Source organism: Condylostylus longicornis, unplaced genomic scaffold (genome assembly GCF_029603195.1).
Source record: "Condylostylus longicornis isolate FDR11 unplaced genomic scaffold, ASM2960319v2 ptg000049l, whole genome shotgun sequence".
NCBI classification, from domain to species: Eukaryota; Metazoa; Arthropoda; class Insecta; order Diptera; family Dolichopodidae; genus Condylostylus; species Condylostylus longicornis.
In genome coordinates, this window is record NW_026578018.1 from 4066295 (window position 1) to 4084023 (window position 17729).

The window sequence follows — 17729 nt, forward strand, 5'->3', positions numbered from 1 at the left end:
TCTATATATTCAGATAGATATTTTAATATGCATATGTATCAATATATATGCACATACATATAATCCATAAATGCACAATATGAGATCAGTATAATTCGATAATTTTCACTATATAATATACACTGATTATTTTTAATAAATCTATGTAATATAATTTATTTTATATACTATTCAATATCCTTGTAAATTATAAATCTTGATATCTTCTTATAAAATTCTTTTTTCACTCCTTTATACCATTACAATAGTTCTATTATAGATTTACATTAAATATATGTGCATATACACAATAGTATAGTGTTAATATGAGTCTATATGCATAATGTTTTTGATTCCATGTGTTTTAAATTTTCGGATTTCCTTTATTTATTGTATATAATGTGAGTATATATATATTGCTGATCGACATAATATATCAACATATGTATATCGCTGATTTGTGTTAAATTTTATCAATATTATTAAGTAAATATATATATTTATGTATACATATACACAAATATGTGAATATATCATATACATTCCCATTTATATTGTATATGAGAATTAACTTGTTGAAATAATATAAATTTTAAATTATACATTTTATACATATGTATACATAAAATACCCTTGTATATAATACATCTTGTATTTGATTTACATACATACATACATATTTTTTATAATAAGATCAAATAGAATAAAAGATTACCGTATATACAATATAATTTATACATAAATTTATTTATATTAAGTATATATTTTGTACACATTATTATATACAATGGTATTGATAGCGTAAAAGATAGCTCAAGATGATAACAAATTAAGAATTATATATATATATATATAGAAGGATGAAAAATTGTTGAACAAAATGCTAACGATTACATAAAAAACAATTTTTTATTTTGCTTTTTTTTCCCCCTTTTTACTTAAATTGTTTTGTTTTCATTTTGCCCTTCTAGCTATAATGTGTATTATGTCTGTATTCCGTTCTTTTTTCATCTTCCATTATATAACAATATTAAATCAAATTGAGTAAATCACTAGAGGAGAAAAATAAGACATTAAAGTAAAAATTTGTATGCTACGATGGAAGAAATGAGAGAAACTTATTGAATAATTCATCTATATTAGCAAAAATAAAAGATTAATAGAAAATAAAAGTTTATTTATTATTTTGTTTTTCTTATTTTTTTGTAATTTTTTTTTTGTTAGGTTTACCAAACTGGTAAAAATAATAATAATTTCAAACTATATACGTGTGTGTGTTGAACAGTATATGTGTATATAGATAATCATAAACCTAAATACATAATTAATTTAAAATAAATAAAAAATTAAAAGAAAAAAATTATCCTCTTGGCAGATCAAGTGAACAAATGTCTAAAATGTAATCAGCAAATAAATATGTGGAATAAACTCGGATTAAATGAATAGTTGGGAAAATTGTATACTACATATATGTAAGTAAATTTGAATTGAATTTTGAGCTTCAATGAAATTATCAAATAATTTTTAACATTTCATTTTGTTGCATATATTTAGAAAGACTGTAAGGAACGAAAAGAAACATACTCTGGTTGTGAATTTGCGTTTGCAGTTCTAAAAAAGACGTTTTTATAGTTTGCTGCAAAAAGCATCCCATTTTTGTTGGTGAAGCTGCTTTAGTAGTTCTATTGAAAATTCAACCTTTGCTTTAGTTTTACGTTTCCACTGCGTATTCGATATATTTTAAAATAGTGTCGAATATCAAGAACTTTTAGTATTCATTTTGGAATATGATACATTTTAAATTTTTCGTTTTTTTAGTTACATCGAAAATTAGATGTACAAATTCTAAACAGAGAGGAAATAAGAATTTTGCAAAAATCATATTCTAAATCACGAATTATTTCAAATATAATTTTTTTAAAGTGATATTTAACTATGGTTTGTTAGTATTTATTGTTTTCATAATAGAGCTTGATAAATTTGGGTAGTTTAGAAGGGGGAAACAAAAAGCAAATAGAACCGATAGATTTCATGTAATTTATAATTTAAAAATGCTCTAATTTATGAACTACTGATAGAAACCAAAAATAATTAATTCTATTGCGTTTAATAAAAAATTTAACTTCAATTTTCAACACGATCTTTTAAACCGAATATTAAAAACATAAAATTTTAGCTTCAAAAATCCATCTCTGATATTTTACAAATATAAATATTTATAGATCAATAATATTTTCTTAAGGAATCAATCAACATTTTATAATCATTAAAATACAATAAACTGCACTTTAAAAAAAAAAATAATAAAAAAAATATTATTTTCCTGAACCTGGTGGCAATATTTAATTTATTTGTTATTTCTTGTGAACTTTTATACTCTTTATATATGTATGTATACCTTTTATACTCTATATATACAGATACCATATATAGACCAAATTTGAAGAGATGTTCGTGACAATGAACTAACATAGCAATCTTTATTATTTTTATTGTTATTATTATATTTTTTTCTATTTTCTTCTATTTTTCCTCTATATTATTATTCTAACATTATTATTCTATATATTTTATTTTTTTCTTATTTTTCAATTCTGTTAAAGATGTACCTAATAGATACCATATGGTTAACCACTGTAAAATTGATTAGAAAACTTGAGAGAAAATATTTTATTCTTTATCACTTTTCTTAAGAAATAACTATACAAATATTTATGTATGAATTATGTTCACTAGAGAAAGTATTGTGATGGCAACAAATTCCACATGTCGAATTTTCGAACGAAAATATATAGCCCTTATAATAAAGAACATTAATAAAATATTTTTAATATATTTTTTAGGTCTGTCGGAGCTCGTGTATATCTCATTTAATTTTGAGATATACACGATTGGTTAAACCAATTAATTTTCAATTATAAAATGAATTGTATGGTAAAATGTATGGCTGCTACTGGGGGCTTATTATTTATGTTTAAGAAAATATTCAACTAATTTTCTTGAAATTTAGTATTACAACCCCAGACAACTGCAAAAATGAACTAAAAAAATTTCCTGGAATAACAGAGCTTGAACTTTTAGTATGAAGTTTTAGTATGAAGTTCATTTTATATTTTTTATCGTATTTAAAACCCTAATGAACATAATTTAGTCAAGTTATTAAATTTCAATTCTGTTAATAGACGAAACTGGAAAATTAAATTCTATAGAAAGTGAACTTGTATTAGGGTTCCTAATTTAAATTTTTTAAAATATGGTAGATCTAAATATTGCTTGTTTTCTTAGAATTTAAAAAACTGTTTTAAAAATTTTTTCCTAATCTTATGCAAAATTTCCATTAAACTAATAAAAATATTTATTTACTAGAATTTATATAAAATCTAGTCGGTTTTGCTCTGACGATTACATATTTTCATTTCTTATACACAAACATACATTTATACGGTGTTTATTATGAATAAATGCATTATGTTATACATTTATGTTATACAAAATATGTATATGTATATATGAATACTTGTATCAATTTTATGTTTTTAACAAAACTCTTTTCCACTTTCAATTTCATTTCAAAGAGAAATTTTTGTTTTTCCTTTTTCGTGTTCTTCCTTGTAAAATGAACACGTATAACATATCCTGTGGTAAGCGGATATTTATGAATGTATATATATACATATAAGAACATCGACTTAACTGTTTATTAATGTTAAGTTTCTGTTAAATTTATTTAATATAAAAAAAAAAGAAAAACTTTTATTTTTGAGTTTGATTTAAAAAAAAAAAACATAAATCTTATGAAAAATTTTAAAATAAATCATTAAATTTAAGAAAAATCCAAAAATATGGAAGAATGAGCAATAAAATTATTTAGCACTTTGTCTAATATAATTGATATCGTACGCTAAAAGGAGAAATAAATTACATAGCATTTGCTATATACAATATGGTGGTGATGACTATACTATACGGGTATATGTAATAAAAAAATTTTAAAAATGTCCTTAAAATTTAATAACTTATAAATTATTTTAAATCAACTTTGAAAATTCTGAATATAATGAAATAAATTCTTAAATAATTTATAAGAAAAATATTCTAAGTTCTAATTTATTGTCTTACTGATGAAGAACTTTTAGCTGCTATTTCAACATGTCAAAAAGTATTAAGTAGATCTTCAATCAATCTAAAAGTTTGATATTTAATGAATTAAAAATTATACATTTTAATGAAATTTAAAATGAATTTTAAAAATTTATTGAATACCAACAGTGATCGTCAATAAAATAAACAAGCAAACGTTCCAGAATCTGGTCTTTAAAACTAAATTCATTCAGAATGATCCGGAATGTTGCCTGTTTTATTCCCAGTACACAATTCCGGTCCTTCTGCTGCAAACGAACAATTTTTGCATTTAAAAGTCCTCCTGGAGCATCATCATACATAATTTATTGGCATATTTCTTTGAATAAATTTAACTAAAATTAAAAATCCCAAAAATTATTCAAACTCATTTAATATGGTACAATAACTCATAATTAATATATCTTAAAATATTTTTTGAATATAATTTTAAACTCCCATTGCAAATTAAATTAAATTAAAAAAATATCTAAAGGCGAAATATTTATAATATTATAAAATATATATTATAGAGAAATTATTTGGTATCGTACCCTTAATAATTTATAATCAAAATAACTCAAGCATAAGATATTTTGCTTGGGCGAATCATGTAGATAGAGTCAGTTTAGTCTGATTTAACTGCAATTGAAGTAATCTAAAAATAAGTAATAATAGAAGACGAATGTCATCTTTTTTGAAATTTCTTAAAACTAATTTATGACTATTGGTCTGAAACCACTGTATTTTTAATTTTCAAGGAAAAAATTTTTATAATGACTGTGAAGATGACAACTGATTGAATATTTTACTTTTTTTCTTAAATTTTTGGGATAAAATTATAAAACAGATTTTATTATAAAACAGAAAGATAATCAAATTTTCCTAAAAAATTCTTTTTTAAGATTTTTATGAAAGATTTTGAAAAACTTTCTCAATAAAATATAGTAAAATAATAAGCTGATTAAAAATTATTAGATCAAAAGTTTTGAAATATTATTTTTTATTATTCGAAGAATTATGATAGAAAAAAAAATATTTTTTAAGGATTTATAACGTAGATAAATTGCGTATGAAATTAAAAATTAAATAATTATTTAGATACATAACTGCATAAATTGTTTAAGGGTATTGTAAATATTTATTTAAATATTTTTTTTCAAATTTCTATATTTTAAAACATCTGCAACCAATGAAATGTGCAATTAGTAAAAAAAAATTGCATATATTTGGGCGATTGCTGTTTATTTTATTTGTTTTATTACTGAGGGAAAATTTAAGGTCCTTTGATCGTTTACCAACATGAATGAACATACATAAATACATAAAAACAAAATTGGAATTCGTATGGTTCGAACACAGAAGTCGGAGTTGCAAGGAGACGAACAGTATGGAGGATTTATTCAAAATTTCAACTTCATAGAGAGTTCATTCAAAATTATGGAAGTATTGAAAATTCGATAGGTAATGAATTAAACTCCTTCGCAGTAAAGTTTGAACTATCTTAATTTTTGAACGATTTCTTTTCAACCGAAGCTATGTATTATGACATTTAAAACTATTCACCATATTCTAATAGTCGCTGGTACTATTGGTGATGGGATATTATTAAAAAAATTTTTGATGTTCAAATTTTAAAATATAATTTTATTCAGAAAACTATACAAGAATTTTGAATTACAACTCATCACCTCAAATGAGGCGACTAACAGAATATGGGTGTATGTAAGACGACATATTATATAGAAGGATTATTGTAACCGATATATTATTTTAAGATAATTTATAGAAAAGGGCATAAATTATAACAATTTTTTACTAATCTAAGATACAATCTACTGTAAAATGTTTATCAGGCAACATACTGAAACCTCGTGTTCAATTAATACTAAAATGTTATACAAAATTAAATTAATTTAAAATTAGGGATCAAAAATTTAAAATCTATTTTAAAAATAGAAAAAAAAAATAATTCAACTTTAATTATTTACAAAATTTTAAACTTTATCCAAACTATTTAAATTAGTTTAAAAAAATTTTATTTTTATTTTTTTCATTTTTCCACATTAACTGCTTTCCTCTCCATATAATAATCTTTATTTATTTTCTCATACTTAATTTATAAAAATTTGTTTTTTGAAAATATTTTACAAATTTTCATTTTTGGTTTAATTTTTGTTTTTTTCTTTTTATAATATTCTACTTTGCCTTCCAATTCAACGAATGAAATAAAGGTCAGCGAACATAATATACTTATACGTTTATATATATAAATATTATATATTTTTTCATTTTATTTATGAATTTCGTGATTGATGAATAAATTTATGGATTAAATCATCTTATATATACTATCTTTGTATAGACATATATAGAAATACCTGTGTATATTAAATAAGTATTAATAAAGATACAATAATAATGAATACAACTGAAAAGGATGTTCATTTCTTATATTTTTATATTATATTTTATATTATAATTTCAAAGATTGTAAATGTATAAAATTGTGTGGATATGTACATATGATATACAAAATTATAATTTATATATGTATAATTTAACAACAAATTTTATAAAAGAGAAAAGTTATTACTTTCGAAAAAAAAAAATAAGTATAAATTAAGTACTCTTGAATCGAGTAATCGTCATTTATAATTTATTGAAATAAATTATTTATTAATTAATTTTTAATGGTTTTTTTTTTCTCAATTTCGGATTAAAAAAGGATATCTAGGTTTTTTAAAGGATAAAAATTTTTTTTTGATTATATTTTGTTCTTGTTTTTGTTTCTCTTCTTTTTAATATTTATTTTTAATAAATATAATTTGTCAAAATATTTTATACAACTTTAGTTAAGTTTAATTATAAAATATTGTTTATTTGGTATATTTAAAAAATTTTACCCCAGAAAATATACAATTTCGTATTTAATTAAAATTAATTATGTACGGTTTAATAAAAATCTGTTCATGTAATTTAAAATTCAACAGAGAGTGTAAGTGACTGATTTTTTTACTAAAATGATTTTTAATTATTTTATTTTTTTCTGGTAATTCCCGTCAAATTCGTTACATAGTAGGGTGGCTTTCGAAAATTCGAAATCTAGCTTGGATCTTAATATAAGGCATGTTCGATAAATCAAAACTATACACAACTTTCAAATGTAAGAATTTTCGATTAATCTTTAATACAAAAAAAAAATACGCATTGCATGCTTTAAAATTGTTAGGCACTTTTATTTTAAGAATTAAAAAAAAAATCAGAAAGAAAAATGTGTACGGTATTAAAATCTGAAAAACTGCATCGTTCATTTAGTTGCTCTAGATATGTAATAAAGCAAAAACAAAAATTTTAAAATTTGCGTTAGAACATTAAGTGTGCATATCTAAATTATCGAAAATCCCCTAGTTCTCAACGTCAAATCGAAACATTTTTAATTCCCATTTCATCATACAGAGATTGGGACCGAAATTTTCAAAATTTAAAAAAAATATTATTTACGAATGTATTCAGTTAAGCTTAAGAATGTTCAATGAATGATTTTAGTTTCATGATTCCGACCCGATAAGCAATTTGTTTAGAATATACAATTTGAAGATTGTATATTATTGTGTGTTAATACCAATAATACTAAAATGAATACTGATATTATCATGTTTACTGAAAAATAAAATTGTTTAAATCACAAATCTGAAAAAAAAACCTGAATAAATTGTAATCATCGGTAAATTTCGGTAATTTTCGTAAAGTATTTTTAACATAATATGAAACTTAACGATTTCAACAAAATACATATCTATATGACTCGCATTGTTCACATACACTCATAAAAATTTCATAATATAATCATATTACAAATATAGGCGCAGATTTTGAATGAAAAAATTTTTATGCAAAGGATACTGAAATTAGGTCAAATCTCCTACTACAAAAGAATATTATTTTTTTTTTGTTTTCTTTTTCTTTTAGTAAGAATCTTTGAAATCTAAATATAGAACAAGGCATATACATTCGTATATTTACAAAACAAATAGAAAATGTAAATATTTTTTACACATTTTCATTTTTTTTTGTATTCTTCTCTTTTATTCTGTCTCCAATTTTCTCCCACTCGCATGTTATTCTTTTTTTTTCATTTGTATATCTCTTAAATGGTTGGAAAAATTAAACATTTTTTTTCCATTTTTAAAACTATCAGAAACAGAAATTTTGTAAAATTCTTAAATAATTTTTAAAAATAATAGATATAATATTAAAACCACTATAAAGCTTTATTTCTATTCACCCACGTCTTCTTTTTTTCGCAACTATAGATACATTATATAAAAAATTTTAAGTTCCCATTCCCATACATGTACGACATGGGTATATGTAATTTTATTTATTCAACAGGATCTTACACACAGACATCCTTTTGAATTTTATGAAATTTTAATATCTATATAACACTACCTATATGCACATGTTTTTTATATGTTTATCTTATTGTATATGTATAATTTTATATCCTATATATGTAGGCAAGTATGATTGATATTAAGCTAAAAATAGCTACAATCTTCATTTCATCTCATTTATTTTTGTTTTTGTAACAAAAAATCTTGTAAAATAAAAATGATTTGAATTTTTTTTGCTCTCTTTACAAATGAAATGATATTTTAACTTATTCCTTTTTTTGAATTATTCTTATTTCATATACATACATAAATGTATAAACAACCATACATAATTATATAAAAATATTTTACATTATAAATAAATTGAAAATTTATTATTTTTTTTTTTGTTTTTTGAATTATTTATAGATTTTAAAATTAATACAAATTCTTACTGTGTTTTAAGCCTATTAACGAAAGCATGTTATTGTATAAGAATATAAAATTTATAACTCAATCAAATTTCAATTGAAAAATTAAAAAATATTTAATATTAATATTACATAAACACATATATATGTGTATTTATAGACATACGCACAATAAAAGATACCACATCCTTTCATAGGAACATAAGCATTCCTTCAACATGATTGTAAATTTTATTATACAGTACTTAAAACCACCTAAATAATTTGAATATCGAGAATTTCACGTGTTTCAATTTTCGATATAAAAATGTAAACAATCATCTGCTAGAATGAATATTATCTGCTGGCTTAACTAGTTATCTTAATAACTCTTTTGTTGTCATGAAGTATGCTGAGTTTTATAATTAGAAAATGATTTTTACAAGTTTAAACATTAAAAGATTTATACGATGTGCAATTTGACTGCATTTATATACATCGGTTATAACTGATAAAAATGGAACATGAATCTTTCTCTTCCGTATAGTTTTCTTCTTTCATATTTAATCGATATTCTAATTAGATTCTTACTACGAGATATTTTAAATTAGATTTTAAAGAAAATTGAAGTCTTTAATCGGCCATTTTCTAGAAATTTATTTTACTAAAATCTCTTGAAAGTTCTTATAATATATACATACTTTATTTAAATCGACTATCACGATTTGCGTGAAGAGCTTTTGAATTTTTAACAAACTCCTTAAGGACTATACATAAAAATATCATGCGATTTCTTAATTCGAAATTAGTTATATCCAGAATTTCATGGCTAAAATATAAAAATCAGTATAAATTATATGAAATTTAAGAAACATTATGTTTATGTATGTATACATAAGAATCATATATAATATTGTACAAACATATCATGACTTTTTTTTAAAAATTCAGTAAATAAATTTTGAGTCTTAGACTTGAATAAATACGCATAAATAAGCAAAAAATATTACAATTACTAAAAGTAAAATTTTAATTTTAACTCACAAAAATTTTAATTTTACAAAATTGTCGTCTTAAATCACTTACTCCACTTTCTCTAAAATATGTTTTGATAAAACTTGATCATTTTTATTTCATAAACAATAATAAATTTTTAATTTTCATTTATTTAATTCAAAATTGGTCGCGAATTTCAAGGTTGGTATATTATAATTGTACTTAGATTTATATTCTAAATAAACATATACTAGCTAGCAGTATTTTGAAGTGTATGACGTGTTCATGGCAACTTTGTAAGAAAAATTTTATAATTTTAAATTTTATAGTTCAAAGATTTCTTTGAAATTTTCTACATAATTTGTACATTTATATAAAGATACATAATATTAGTATGTACGTATATAATATGTATGTATAACTTAACTTTCTTTTTATACTTCATCTATCATGTTTTTTTATAATGTGTTTTCTTTATATTTAGTCTAAATTTATTTGCCTTAAGCAAAATGTCATTTCTTCTCTCCAAAATTTTATATAGCTATTCACTTTATTTTTGCTAATATAAAAATTTTATTTTATTTTATAATTTGATATTGAAATTAAAAAAAACAAGGTAAAAAAATACAATTTTTAAAGGTGAACGTTAAGAAAAGCACATATAATTTTTTTATCCTTTTAATGGCACCCTAACAAAGTTGCGTGTTCTTTAGAATGAAACCAATTCAAAAATTTACATAGTTATATAGACAGTTATAAATACATAGATGTAGAAAAAAATTTAACAATTTAGCGCCATATCCAAATTATTTATAGAAACGTAACGTATACATACTTGGGTTCCAGGTGGATTTATATTTATTTCTTTTCGTTGCTATATTAACCGCTTTAAAATCTTTAAGATCCTTTAAAAAAATGTATAAATATTTGCTGTATTTTTTGTTTTTATCACGTGAATTTTATATAATATATTAGTACTTATACGTCAAACATTTTCGTTCTTTATTATCATGTACATGGTGATTCTTCTAAGAATGCACAACAATAATTTCTAAAAAAGAATTTAAAATTTTTTAAATTAGAATTTTTGTTTAAAAATAATTTAAAATTTTCGGAAGTACCTGCTTTGAATTTAATTGTTATTTGCTATATAGCTTCCACTACAACAGAAATGAGACCTTCAAATGAAAGGTGTTTATTAACGCTAGTTTATTGCGGTCATTTATCGCTACAAGAGAAATGTAACCTCCAAACAAAAGATATTAAATAGCGACAGCTCATTGCGGCACGAAGTTAAGGTGGTTGATTTTTGATAATTCTGCTTTAAGTCCAAGCTCCTTAGATAACATGTTTTCGCGTTATATTAACAAAATACTAAGTACTTCATATATTTGATATCAAATACACCAAAACTTCACCCAAACCGTAAAAAATTTTAAACTCCAATTTGTCTTTTCAGATTTTTAAATATGATTTAAACAAATTACTAATTTGCATTAATATATAAGAGTTGAATTTTTCCATAATGCACTATTCCTGCAATATCAGTCAGCATTTCTTCATGAGTGATATATACTTAATAGTTACACTTTTGTTTTATAAAACAATAAGACATACATAAATTACAAATATAAGTCTAAATCAATTTTAAGCAATAACTTTGTAACTTATGTATAACAATATTTCATATACCTACATAATTATTATTTTAAAGAAGAAAATTTAATGTTGTTATTATAACAAATAAAGTTGGATCAAACCAATGGTTTGTATTGTAGCACTTTTCCCTTCAACAAATGAAAATTTTGCTTTTAAATACAGTCTATGTATACCTATCACACTATTAAAATTATTTTCATTCATATACAAAACTATTTCTAGGGTTGCATATATTTAGGATGACGCATATATGCAGTCTTTGAAATAAAGCAAAAATTAATATAAAAAGGGGTTAACATAATGCTCGATTTTAAGGTTTAATTGTGTAAGTTAAGAAAAATAATTATATTTTTTAATTTCATGGAATTTACCGTTAGCTTTTTGCGTTAATAGAAATTTGAAAAAGCTTGCGGTTTCGGAAATATAAGGTGTCAAAAATTCAAATTTTACAAATTTCAAGAGGCGATAACTTGAGAGGGGGTGGAGATGGAAAAAAATTTTCTTCTAGCGAAATGAACTATGTGATAATGTCTAAAAGCTCCTAAAATTTCAAGCTTCTACAGGCTGTAGTTTGGAAAAAAAACGACATCAAAAATTTGCAAAAAAAGGACTTTAGATAACGGTAAATTTGAACGGCCATTTTGTTTTTCTAAAGTTCAAATATAGTATGCCGCGCTAGGGGAAGCAAGCCGCTGCTTTTCTGCGTTTGAAAAATTTCAAAAATGCTTATGGTTTCATTGCAACAAATAGTTAAAAAAGGCCATTTTTAGGGTTTTGGGGGGGTATAACTTCTAGAGGGGAGGAGATAGGTAAAAATTTTGTTCTACAGAAATAAGTTTCTAGTAAAGATCTATGTACATATAAAATTTCAGCTTTGTATCTTCAAGGGTGTAGAAGTTTTGTAAACAGACACACGGACAGACGGACGGACGGACGGACGGACGGACGGACGGACGGACGGACAGAGTGAAACTAATAAGCACTTTTTTTCAAAAAATTTTTGGAAAAGTGCTAAAAACGGAAACCAAACCAGAGATATTTTATCTCCTTCCAATTTCCTAATTTTCTATCAACATTCGCCTCTTTTATTCGTTTATCGTAAATCTAATGACAACGTATTATTACATAACATTTACATATACTCACACACTTCTTAACAAAATATAGGTTACGTTTTAAAAATAGAATATCTATAGCATCAAAATATAGCAAAAGAAAATAAGTTTAAACGGAAATTCATTTTGGATTATAAAAGTGAGAACGGGAAACATTTTCATCTTTATTTTTTTTGTTCTTTCTATATTTTTATTATACTTGACAGTTTATTATAAAAGAATAAATTTTTTTGTTCAATTTTCTCATCGTTTCTTATATAACAATATTTGTGGTATATGTAGATATAGATGGAGATATAGATGGATAGATACCCACCCTACATACCTACCTACCTACCTACATTGATTATTTTTATTTATTTGTCGTCTATATTTTTCGATTTACTTTTATAATTTTAAATGGTTACACTCACCTAAATTGTATATTGTATTTTATATACATATATTTGATATATATATAGACCTGATGTTTATTTAGGTTCTCGATTAGTAAATCTTTAACTTATAAACAATTTCCGAAATATGACATACATATATAAACTTAATAGATTCATTATTTGTATTTAAGTAATACCTAAAAAATTATTTTCGAAGTGTATATTTCAGACTCCGAATGTTTGTACATATTATTCAGCAGTCAGAATTCATCTTTCTCGAATACACTCTACATGAAATGTTACGAGGAAGCTGTGCGACTGATGCTCTATAATTTATATAACAAACATAATTTACTGAATATGCTTATTGAATCACTGAATATGTAAAAAAAATTTCATTCCTCACAATGTATCCTATCTTTTATTTTAATATTCCAATTAAAAAGGCCATCTAATATTATATGTGGATAACTGATAATTGCTAACCAAACAATTTTTCTATGTATTTACATACATACATATATATGTATATTTTAAGAACTATTGTTATATTTTCAATATGCAAAGTGATTTTAATTTTTTAAAATTCATGATCTTCCAATATCAATCTTGTTTTTAAACATCATTTTTGATTTTTTTAAATTAAATATTAAGTAGGTGACTACATGAATGTACGTACATATGTAAATGAGGCCACTTAAAAATTTTTAAAACATTTAAATTAAATTTAAGGATTACTTTTAAGATTAAACTGGTTGCCTTATGCTTTATGAAAAATCTCTTTAAAAAAATTTTTTATAGTTCTAAGTTTCTTAAAATAAGTAAATATAAGTTATAGGTAGATGCAATGTGCACTTACATTTTTGTAACAAATTACCTTTAATAAGTATGAAATGTTATCCAAACTTTCAGTTTAGAATTTTTATACGTTCATCATTCTCAACATTTCAGATCCATTCAATTTTTAAAACAAATTTGCGTTGTACGAATAATAAAGTATTGCAAGTAGTCATTAGCTTAATATTCAAATTTTCTTAATATTTTTAAGATACGTATTCACATTTTCTAAACTTTTGCTATTTGTGTCTCATGAATCCATACAGAATTGGCGCCAATATATAAAATATTACAAAACGTTTGAATTCGTAAAATATATCATTCATTCGCAAGATTATACCATAAAATAATTGAACTTTTTATATTATTATTTCAAATAATATTATAATTAATTTAATAGTCCACAATAAAAATTTGAAAGAAAAATTATTCTAAATTTTTATCAAACGGTAATAAAAATGAATATCAAAATTTAAAAAAGTTTTATAATGTCATAATAATTTTCTGTTTGTAAAGCTGTCAAAAATTCACAATGAAATCTAATGAAATTCACAATAAACAAAATTTTAAAAAAAATGTTAAGAATTTAGGGCAGAAGCCAATTCAATTGCTGAACTAAACTATTGCTTCAATTCAAATCAAATGCGTTATATATATAAATATTGCATTCAGTTTGGAAAAATTTCAGTTATTAAGCAACTAATCCCATACTACCATACAGTTGAATGTGTGCGAGCTTGAATATGAACCTATGCAGTCACAAGCAATCAAACAATTAAGCACTCAAACTATTGCAAAACTAAAAATTCCACGTCTATCTGGCTCTTACAGCTCAGGCTGACATATAATTTTTAATTTTTTAATTACTGCCTGATTGTAAATTCGTTGCCCGCACATCTAAGAAACTAAACTATTGCAGCAAATCAAATCGAGTGCGTTAGCTAAAAATTGCAATCAGTTTATGAAAAATTACAAACTGTCTGATTACTTAATTTAATGCATGAGTTTATATATTATATGGAATTCAGAAGAGCAATCAAATGGTTACAAGACTGAAAATAACATGTTTGTTTGCGCCCTTAAAGCTAGGTTTTTACAATTATCATAAAAACGGATTTATTTAATTTCGACCTATTTCAACTAAATATTTTATATAATCAGCGTTTTTGCTGTGAAAAATACTTATCTTATGTTATGCTGTTAAAAATACTTGAATTATCAATTATTTATAATTAAACTCCTAAATGTAATAAACATTTAGCATTTTGGAACAAAATAGCGAAGATACTAAATTCGGTTAGTTGTTATATACATGTATAACAGGAAAGTCAACACGAAATTTTGTATTTTATTTTATGCGTCTTTTAAAAATAAATAATTATTTAAAATACAGATATGTAAGATATTGTAATATCATTATAATTTTAAAAATCAGTGATAGACACAAAAGTAGTGTTCAAATTTTGTTATTATGAGCTTTTGAAACAAAATTTAGAAAATCACCTTATAAATGTTGACTCTATTGACTTTTTCTGTCGTTAAATTCAATAAATAATTCAATTTTGAACACTTCAAATTACAAAATTGTTAACTTATTAGTCACCAAAGTGGTCTGACGGAAAAAATTGAGTAGAATTGAGGATATTAGACCACATCTACAATACATCTAAAATATTAAGCTCATATTATTATAGAGAACATCGCAAAATCTTTTTTTGTAATATTATACGTCAATACAAAATGATTACTTTTAACTATAGTCTACATATATAATTAAAAAAAGCTTTTCGTGGTATCTTCAACTGACAATTAAAAAAAATTCGAGTCTTGATATTTTTACTTGTCAAATATATTTATTAGAGAATGGTAAAATTTGTCAAATTTGTAAACGAAAACACTTCATAATGAAATAAAAGTTATTTAAAAAGAATCTAACTAAGTTATAAAATATTAAAATCATATAAAAATACAACTCGAATAAAAAACTTAAATTATGACTGAAATTCGAGTACGTCCAAAGCAATTTCTGCTTACTTTAATATTATTTGGTCTTCTGCTATGGTACGTAGCATCTCGAAACAAATGTTCATCAGACCTAGAATATAATGATTCGTTACCTTTAATTTATGCTGTAACACCAACTTATGCAAGACCAACTCAAAAAGCTGAATTAACTAGGTAAGTAACTTCTTTCACATTTTCAAACTAAATTCAAACTAAATTATATTTTTTGTAGGTTATCACATTTAATAACGCTCGTGCCAAATATTCATTGGATATTAGTTGAAGATGCAAATCAACCATCGAAATTAGTACAATCACTATTAGAACTATCAAAATTAATAACTAGATCCACTTTATTAAATATAAAAACACCTGATGAATATAAATTAAATAAAAAAGATCAAAACTGGATGAAACCAAGAGGTGTTGAACAAAGAAATTTAGCAATACAATGGATTAGAGAAAATTCAAATAAAGATAAACATAGTATAGTATATTTTATGGATGATGATAATACATATTCAGTTGAGTTATTTAGTGAAATGATGAAAATTGAACCGGGTAAAGTTGGTGTTTGGCCTGTTGGACTAGTTGGTGGTTTAATGGTTGAAAAACCAATACTAAATGAACAAAATATTGTTACCGGTTTTAATTCTGTATGGAGACCTGAAAGACCATTTCCAATTGATATGGCTGGCTTTGCAATCAGTACAAACTTATTAATAAAATATCCAAAAGCATCTTTTAGTTTTGAAGTAGATAGAGGTTTTCAAGAAAGTGAAATTTTACGATTTGTAACACTTAAAAATGAACTCCAACCATTGGCAAATTTATGTCAAGATGTTTTAGTTTGGCATACAAGAACTGAAAAGCCTAAATTAGTTGGCGAAGATAAATTATTAAAAGAAAAGAAAAAACCATCTAATGATGGAATGGAAGTTTAGAAATTAGATTTTTTTTAATAATCCGAAGTGCGTTAACATTAAAAATTAAGAAATTTTTAAATTTTATAAATATATTTATTGGAATCTGAAAATATTTTTGGTGAATGCAGCATATTTCAAATATTATTGCAGTATATATTTTTTAAAATATTGTCTGTTCTTTCAATATAGAATCAATTAACCAGAACAAATAGTTTAATATTAAATAAGTATTAAAAGTTATATAAATTTAATTAAAATTAAATCCTACTCCTATTAGTTTTTTAAAAACAAGGCAAATTCATTATCTCAATTAAATAAAATAATAGAATTATGATTTTGAATATACTCGTAATGTAATTAGTTAACAATATTTATTACTTTCATATTATACTTTTCAGCTGATTTTGGCTGTGAAAAAAAAGGATTGCTAAAATTTTCTTAAATTGTACCTATAATATTACAATAATTACAATTGAATGTATCCATTGACATATGTATTTATTGATTTTCATGTAATTAGAATGTTTTTTAAGAAAATGTAATTTAGCGAATCCAAGGAACTTGTAATATTTTGATTTTTTTTTAATTAAATAAAAATAAAAACAAAAATTTTATTGCATTACTTTAGTATACTTACTAACTTACATTACAGACTATCTAATTGGCCGAAGTGACTTCTGTGCTGAGTGTAATGCAGTCATTAGAAGAAAACCGATTAGTTTTTCATGGCATGAGGTTTGCAACTTGTTGTAAATCTAATTTACTAAAAACAAGGAATTAATTGCATTATTGTAAATTAAATATATTATAGGCAGATGCATACAGAGATGCAATTTGTTTGAATAGAAATATAAGGTTTTGTTAAAACATAAAATGTTTCTTTAAAAGTAAGAAAAAATTTTGAAATTTTCTATGAAAATTTTCAAAT

General features: G+C 23.3%; 1 protein-coding gene across 1 annotated transcript; it reads left to right on the plus strand.

Moving 5' to 3' along the window:
- The first annotated feature begins 15743 nt into the window (after positions 1-15743).
- LOC129611387 (galactosylgalactosylxylosylprotein 3-beta-glucuronosyltransferase I) lies at positions 15744-17174 on the plus strand. Its single transcript, XM_055524523.1, has 2 exons — positions 15744-16049; positions 16108-17174. Exons 1-2 carry the CDS (start codon positions 15865-15867, stop codon positions 16817-16819), a joined length of 897 nt encoding a protein of 298 aa, XP_055380498.1. The 5' UTR covers positions 15744-15864; the 3' UTR covers positions 16820-17174.
- The last annotated feature ends 555 nt before the right edge of the window (positions 17175-17729 follow it).